Source organism: Gallinula chloropus (genome assembly GCF_964237585.1).
Source record: "Gallinula chloropus genome assembly, chromosome: 26".
Classification (NCBI taxonomy): Eukaryota; Metazoa; Chordata; class Aves; order Gruiformes; family Rallidae; genus Gallinula; species Gallinula chloropus.
In genome coordinates, this window is record NC_140111.1 from 5,493,970 (window position 1) to 5,502,391 (window position 8,422).

The following is an 8,422-nucleotide window of genomic DNA, read 5'->3' on the forward strand; positions in this document are numbered from 1 at the left end:
GGGCTGAACTTCTCCCTCCGCTGCGCCTTTCACTTGGCCTGACACCCGCTCCTGGCTTTAGTGGCTGTTTGTCCTGGTGCTGGGACAAGGCTGCCACCCTCCTGCCAAAGGGCGGGCCGTGAAGGGTCCGAAGTTGGTCTGGCACCCGCTCCTGGCTTTAGTGGCTGTTTGTCCTGGTGCTGGGGCAGGGCTGCCACTCCTCCTCGCTGCTGGGAAGCTGGGAAACAGCAGAGCTGCAGCAGCGCTGCCAGGCCCTCCAAGCCTGCAGAGGTAAGGACCTGTGGTACCTTACAACGAGGCCCTTCCCTCTGAGAAAGGGAAAAAGCAAAGCTTAGATCCTTCAGGCATCTCCATCCCTTTCCATGCTACAAGAGTGTGGGGAGCCCCTTGAGCCCCCAAGCAGTGTCCTGTGGACTTTCATAGCCTGGGCTACCAGGCTGCTGCAAGGTCCCTCTGACTGGGCAGTGCTGCAGTCATGTCCCACCTCTGCTTATTAAACGGGATCCTGGTTCTTCCTTGTCAGCAAGGAAAAGAGCACCTGCCCCTAGAACCAGCCCACGTCCTGCCAGTGCGGGCTGTGGGCTGAGCCCTGTGCTCTGCACTCTGCTGTTGTGGTTCTCATAGAATCATAGACTGGTCTGGGTTGGAAGGGACCCCAAGGGTCACAGAGCTCCAACCCCCTGCCACAGGCAGGGACACCAACCTCCAGGCCTGGAGCTACACAAGGTTGCCCAGGGCCCCAGCCAACCTGGCCTTGAACACCCCCAGGGATGGGGCACCCACCCCCTCTCTGGGCAGCCTGTTCCAGCACCTCACCACTCTCTCTGTAAAAAACTTCCCCCTAATATCTAATCTAAACCTTCCCTCCTTTAGCTTTAGTCCATTCCCCCTTGTCCTGCCATTATCTGCTCTTTTAAAAAGCTGATTCCCCTCCTGTTCCTCTGCTCCCTTCAGGGACTGGAAGGCTGCAGTGAGGTCCCCCCACAGCCTTCTCTTCTCCAGGCTGAACAAGCCCAGTTTCCTCAGCCTCTCTTTGTAGGGCAGGTGCTCCAGCCCTCTGATCATCCTTGTGGCTCCTCTGACCCCTCTCCAACAGTTCCACATCCTTCTTGTATTGGGGGCCCCAGATCTGGACACAGGACTCCAGCTGGGGCCTCACGAGGGCATCCCGGGTATGTTCTGTGATAGAGCCCCCAGGGGTTGTTCAGGCAGATCATCGAGGCAAATATAGAAGCTTCAGTTCATCAAAGTCACCTTCCCACCTATACCTGAGCTGCTGAAGTAAGGCTGCCTGGAGGAAACACTGGCCCAGGTAGGAAGCTGCATTCCACTGATGTCTTTGCCATGAAAACACAGTCGCTTTTGCTGAGCTTGTTCCTGTTTCTGGGAGGATTACTGGGAGCTGCTGTAAAAGGTTTTGTTGGAAGCCTGGGAAAATCAGTTCAACTATATTTTTAACTTTTAAAAATAGGCTGGTGAGATTATATTATTTGATTTTTATCTAGATTTAGATTCTTTAGCCAGCCTGCTGTTAGTGTTAGTAGTACTGTGCTGGGTTGGGAATGCCAAGGCCTTGATGTTCAGGTGAGTTCCCTGTTGGAGGGAGGGGAATAATCACCAGTTGAGAATTTGACAGCATAGCCCAGAAGTAGAACTGGCATCTCAAACCCTTCAGAAGTTTTGAGTCGGCATTTCCTTAATACTATGAGATAATGCAGGATCTGGTATGCTGTTCTGCAGGGTGGCATTGTCAGACAGGCTTCCTGCAACCAGGGTGTCTGGAAAATTGCATGTTTAAATGAATTATTTGAAGTAACTCAGCTTTTAAAACCATTTCAGAGCTGTGCTTTAAGAACCTTGCTAAATGTTAGGGGTACTTGTGATCTACTACAAATGCCTCTGGAGCTGCTCCTGGAGGATGGCTCACAGAGGCACCTTTCTTCATGTGTTTTTGTATTGAACACTTAGTGAGGATTCTTCCTTCAACCATGGGTGGAAAACATTCTGAGTTCTGGAAAACACCCAGCCAGAAGGAGAGTGAAGGCAAACTCATCTTACCCAAGCAGCTGGATGCTGAAGATGAAATCGCCAGTTACGCCAGTACTGAGTCAGCTACATCTTGTGTGCCCTGTGTGGGCATTGCCCATCAAAGCTATGTCAGCTGTCCAACCTGTCAGGGGACAGGAAGGATCCCTGGGGGTAGGTGATTCTTATTTGTGCTGTGTCAGCACTCTCTGAGCCTTCTGTGGTTGGTATGTGTCTCTGCCTAAAGACCTTGGTGGAACCGGTTGGTCTTTGTTGTGTTCTGCACCTGGCTGTACATCCAGCCTGGGGGATGAGGTGCTGGAGGCCAGCCATACTGAGAGGGATTTGGGGGTCTTGGTTGACATCCAGTGACCTGTGAGCCATCAGTGTGCCCAGGCAGCCAGGAGGGCTAGATCTATCCTGGGGAGCATCAAGCATGGCATGGCCAGCTTTAGGTTGGATGTGAGGAAGAAGCTCTTTATTGAGAGGGGGGTCAGGCACTGGGCAGGGATGGGGTCGCAGCCCCGAGCTGGGCTGAGGGCAAGAAGTGTCTGGATGATGCCCTCAGTCCCAGGTCCTGACTGGGCTGGGCCTGTGTGGGGCCTGTGGGACTCAATGGGCCTCACAGGTCCCTCCCAGCTCAGGGGATTCTGTGATTCTGTGTATCTGGTCTGGGAAGGGCCTTGGCCTTGGTACCTTCAACTCACTTGTGGCTTTTGTGGGCTGCCTGTGTCGGGGGAGGATGGGTGGGAAGGCAGGGAGTGCTGTTCTAGGGACTGACTCAGAGCCCACCCTGGAGCCCCACAGGACTTGTAGCCTCTGCCCAGCAATGGGGCTGCTCAAGCTGACATCTCAGTCACACCACACTTGCCTTCTAATTGGACAGCATCACCTGTGAAGTGTGTGCTGCTGGACACTGGGTGCTGCAGTGTGCTGCAGAGCCATTTGCTTCATTTACTCCTGTGCTTAGTGTGGTCTCTGATCTGCTGCCCCCTCCTGCAGAGCAAGAGAAGCAGCTGGTGGCTCTGATCCCATATGGTGACCAGAGGCTGAAGCCCAGACGAACGTAAGTACCAGTAAATTTTCCCCTTTCCTCATCTTTGGAGTGTTTCTCCTGTGTATGAAGCAGAGCCTCAGTCCTTTGGGTCTGTCTTGCTGCAAGTTGGGTGTTTACCATGTCTTTTCAACAATACCAGATGCTGGACCATCTTAGCAGGTGGGACTCCACCCCACTTCTGCTGTGATTTGGCAGCTGGCAAATAGCTCTACATAAACTCACCCTGGTTTTCTGGCACCCCAGCTTTTACTGTCTCCCCACTTTGAGCTGGAGTAGAGCTGCAGGTTCTTCCAGCTGACAAACATCATGACTGATGGTGCTCTGGTGCTGTTTGCAGGAAGCTCTACGTATGCCTTGCTGTGACAACCTGCCTGCTGACAACATCCCTCAGTATTTTCTTCCTGTTTCCTCGCTCCATTATGGTGCTGCCTGCAGGCCTGAATGCCTCCTCTGTTGGCTTTGATGCCAACACCACCAGTTTGTTCCTCAACATGACAGTAAGTGCTCAGATCACAGTCAGGGAGTAGCTCTGAGGGGCTCCCTGCTTATCTCCTGTGCCACTCCATCTGTAGGCTCACTCACTGATCGCAGTCTGACGTTAGTCTCACTGTTCCCACCATCTCAGTCCACTCTCTGGCTGCTTGGAATCAATGTTGAGAGTGAGTTGTGGCACCAGGAGTGTGGCTGGCCTGGCTGTGAGCACATCAGGCAGAGGGGCCAAAGGGGCTGTGTAGGGAAGCACTGGGATTAATTCTGTGTCCTTTTTCTTTGGAGTCCTTAGACTCACAGAGTGGTTTGGGTTGGAAGAGACCTTAAAGACCATCTAGTTCCACTCCCTGCCATGGGCAGGGACACCTTCCACTAGCACAGGGTGCCCCAAGCACCATCCAACTTGGCCTTGAACGCTGCCAGGGATCCAGGGGCAGCCCCAGCCTCTCTGGGCACCCTGTGCCAGGGCCTCCCCACCCTCACAGGGAAGAACTTATTCCTAATACCTAACCTAAATCTGTCCTCCTCCAGCTTAAAGCCATTGCCCCTTGTCCTATCACTACATGCCCTTGTAAACAGTCCCTTCCCAGCCTTCTTGTAGCCTACCTCAGGTACTGGGAGGTGCTATAGGATCTCCTCAAAGCCTTGTCCTCTCCAGGCTGACCAACCCCAGCCCTCTCAGCCAGTCCTCACAGGAGAGTTGCTCCAGCCTCTGATCATTTTTGTGGCTGCTCTGGACTTGCTCCACCAGGTCCATGTCTGTCTTGTACTGGAGACCCCAGAGCTGGATGTGGTACTGCAGGTGGCCTCTCACGGGAGCCAAGGGACAGATTCCCCTGCCTCAACCTGCATTGCTGGGTCATGTTGAGCTGCTCATTCACCACCACCCCCAAATTCTTCTCTGAAAGGGCTGCTCTCAGCCCCTCTTGGTCCAGCCTGTAGGTGTGCTTGGGGATTGCTCCAGTCTGTGTGCAGGACTTGGCCTTGTTGAACTTCATGAGGTTTGCATGAGCCATGTGTCCAGGTCCCTCTGGATGGCATTCCTCCCCTCCAGCACGTTGTCTGCACCACACAGCTCAGTGGTGTCAGCAGCCTTGCTGAGGATGAGCTGTTTGATTGTTCCCCTTTGACTGTCACAGGACACACCACAGGGTATCTGCCTTTGTGGCCAGGCTGGATGCTCATCCAAGGATGTGAAAGAGATGATGAGGTCCAGCGTTGCTCTAAGGTGGTAGTAGGAGTACCTGTAAAGTAGCTTTGCAGCAGCTTGGGGTCCTGCTGCAAGGTGATTTATGTGTTGTGGGTTGGTTGTTTGTTTCTCTTCCCTAGAACATCCTGAACATAACTAATAACAACTTCTACGTGGTCACTGTTGAGCAGCTGGACGTAGAGGTTTTGCACCAGTCCCTGGTCGTAGGGAAGACCACCATGAAAACCCTGCTGACCATGAGTCCTCTGAGGAGCAGCCAGGTGAGCTCTGCTGTTTCTTGCATTTTCCTCCTGAACTCATCTGGATGTCCTGGCCAGGAAGGTGCTGCTTGTATATTTGATCCACTCCTTTGGTATCTCTCTGCCACAAATGCTCAGTGCAGCTTCCCCCATCCCACTTCACAAAGGGGTCTTATGAGAATTTACAGGTTGCTGAGTTTGAAACCAATAGATTTCCAGGCAAGGAATGTCTGTCTGCTCTTTGGGCAGCAGGCTGGGCTGTGTGCTTGCCTTAAGGAGATGGCAAGCTTAGAAACAGGTTAGACAAAGCCTGGTGGGAACAGTTTGAGCACAGCTGATCAAATCCTGGTGTAAAGGTGAGGTGTGTGGCCTAAGTGGCCTTTTTAAGCCCTCTTCAGATCTCATTTCCTTAGCTACTGTTAAAAACAATTGTTGGGCTAGATCTTGAAATTCACATACCACATATTTGTGTGCAAACATAAGTGTGGTTCTCCTGTACTTCCTGCTTTCTCTTCTGTTCACATTTGCAGATCAATTACCTGGTGGCCAGTACAATACTGGATGACAATACCTAGTGAGTAATTCTTGATTTCTCCCTGTCTGTAGAGTGAAGCTGAGTGTGCCCTTTTCAGTTCAATGGGTGATGCTGATCTGGATACAAGCCTGGCACATCCATTTTAAACTCCTTTCCTTTTCTCTTTACTGGTATTCTCTGTCTAGTGTTGGCTCAACATGTCCATTTTCCATGCATTCTGTTGAGTAAGTGATGGTATCACTTTGGTGTTTGCAGCAGTTAAAGGTACCTTGTACAAACTGCATTTCCCTACAAACACACCAGCAAACTATGAAGTTCACAGAATCACAGGGCTTGGAAGGGACCTCCAGAGATCATTGAATCCAACCCCCTTGCCAGAGCAGGTTCATAGCAACCAGTGCTGCTGTGCAAACAGGGTGGTGCAGAGTGTGTTTACAAGCCCTGAGGGCTCACTGGATCCACAGGTGGGGTTACACCAGTGAAAACAGTTTACTCATGTAGATGCTGCTGTGCTTGCAGACCTGCTGTCAAAATACCCCCAAACCAGAGCTTTTTGGAGAAGTGGTGGAATAATTGAGGAGACACGTGGTGCAGGCAGCTCCTGGGAAGTTAACTCCTTCTCTCTTCTCTTCTAGTAACATTTGCACCTGGACAAAAGTCAAAGTTCACAATGTTCTGCTGCACATCCAGTAAGTGATGCCTGGTTCAGAACAGTGACTAACACCCCTCTCACCTATGTTATTTCTCCCCCCCCCTCTTCAAGAAGGTTTGCAGTCCCTGTCCTTCAGTACCAGAGTACTTCAGTACCAGAACATGCTGTTACCCAGCTAGGTGTGCAGAGGTGTGAGGAGGAGAATTCTCCAAAGCCACTGCTGCCCTGAGAAGTCATCTGGATTTGGGCTGACTGACAGCTCAAGCTGGCAGTGTTGCTTAAGGCAAACTTCCTTCTGGAACACTGATTGTAGCTGTTGGGAAGTGATTGTTTGGACCAGAGTTAGAAGCACTGACTGGTTTGGTTATGCCTGTCTGCCTTGTGGTGTGTTTATTTAGCCTGGACTATGTGTGGATGTGCAGATGATTGCCTCTAAGTGTTCTGACAGCAGCTGCCAAGAGCAAGGCAGGACAAAGCAGGGGCTTCTGCTGATTCTGTGCCTGAGGCAGCTCCATTCAGGGGATGGACTGGAGGACCATGCTCAGCTTGACTGAGTACAACCAACTCTGCTGGGAAAGCAAATACAGGTTGACTCTTCCTCCCTGCCAGGGAGGGAGGAGCACAGCTGCACTTTTAGAATACAGCAACTGCTGGGGCAGGTTGGTACTGTTCTGGTCTGAGCTAATGGTAAACTGGGGGTGTGAGGCTGGGAAACCCTTACAAGGTGCAGCAGCACACTGCACGGGCACTCTGGGAACAGGTGAAGGCTGAAGTGGCACAGGAGCAGTATGCTGGTGTAGGAAGCTTCTAGAAGGGGTGCATCTGTAATAATAATAATGCTCTTGTGAAAGCTTTCTTTAATGCAGTCTGAAAGATGCTTTCCCTCTCTGCTGAGTGACACCGAGCTGAGCTACCCTGACTGTTGTGTTCTGGGGCCGTGCAATAGGGATACAACTGATGGGCAGTGGGAGCTCCCTCTGGGACCTTTACCCTGTGAGATGTAAAGCTCTGGTCTGCTTTTGCCTTGCAGGGGTACCCTGACCTGCACATACCTGTGTCATTCAGAGCAGCTGGCTTTTGAAGACTACCAGTACGTGGACTGCCGGGGCAACGCCACGCTGCCTCGCCCGTGACAGGGCCAGGCTGGCAGAGCTTCTGGGTGCAACATATTCCCCAGGGAGACAAACTTCTGGGGCTCCTTTCTGGATCAGTGCCTTCAGCAGCAGGAGGCTGGCTGGTTCCTGGATAAGATTTCCATCTCTTACCCAGAGATGGTAACAGACTTTGCCTTATGACTGCAGACTCTGCTGCCCTCAGGTTGCAGGGTTCTTCTTCTCAGTGCCTTTGCCATGGCTGATGCTTCAGCAGAGTGACCAGTGCCTGGGGTGTCTGCGTGGCTTCGTGGAGTTGGCCGTGCTCTGCCTTTCTCTGGAGGCAGTGCCCCTATTAGACCAACTCTAGCTGGTCCCTCCTTGCATGATTTTGCACTTGTATTTTGTAATTTGAAGGAGGACTGTGATGAGACTTCCTGGGCTGGATTGCACGTACGTCATCAGAATCTGAATGACACTTGCACAACCTGCATGACAAGAGTGAGGAACAGGGCTGATGTCTCTCTGCTTGAGTCTTAACAACAGTTCCTGCATGTCATGCCAGAACACCTTGCAAGAGTGACTCTGGGCTGATGACTGGTTTAAACTGTGGTGTAGCAGGTCAGAATGTACATTTTTGGATATATATGTATTTTAAAAAAAGACCCCTTGTTTTAAGGAACCAGCTGTTCCTTAGTGGCCATGCATTTCAGAACAAGAAAACGTGTCTTCTGTCACAAAATCATGGATTGGGGTGTGTTGGAAGGGACCTTGTGAACCAGCTGCTTCCCCAGCAGTAGTGGTTGGTGACCAGCACGTGCTGTGTGTTGTTTTCTTGGATGCTTTGGCACTTAATGCTTTCAGCTTGAACAAGCATGAGAGTGCTCATCTCTGCCTGGAAAAAAGCTTAGTTTGCACAAATACTGGGAAACAGCTAGTTTTGGGGTGTGGTATATTTTGTTTGATGTCTTAAAGCTGCCAAATATCCAGCAGCCTTGACAGGAGGAACAGCTCTGGCCCCCTTCCTTCCTCCAGTTGTATTCCCCAAACAGGGGAAAGGTTAAATGTTATTCCTTAAGCTCTAGTTTAGAGCTGCCCACGGCATTCCAGATGGTAAAACAGGC

General features: G+C 51.4%; 1 protein-coding gene across 1 annotated transcript; it reads left to right on the top strand.

Moving 5' to 3' along the window:
- Positions 1–1,988: 1,988 nt before the first annotated feature.
- TMEM106A (transmembrane protein 106A) lies at positions 1,989–7,587 on the top strand (the record flags this gene model as incomplete). Its single annotated transcript, XM_084275561.1, has 7 exons — positions 1,989–2,199; positions 3,028–3,091; positions 3,420–3,579; positions 4,901–5,041; positions 5,551–5,594; positions 6,191–6,244; positions 7,238–7,587. 7 exons carry the CDS (start codon positions 1,989–1,991, stop codon positions 7,338–7,340), a joined length of 777 nt encoding a protein of 258 aa, XP_084131687.1. The 3' UTR covers positions 7,341–7,587.
- Between the last annotated feature and the right edge of the window lie 835 nt (positions 7,588–8,422).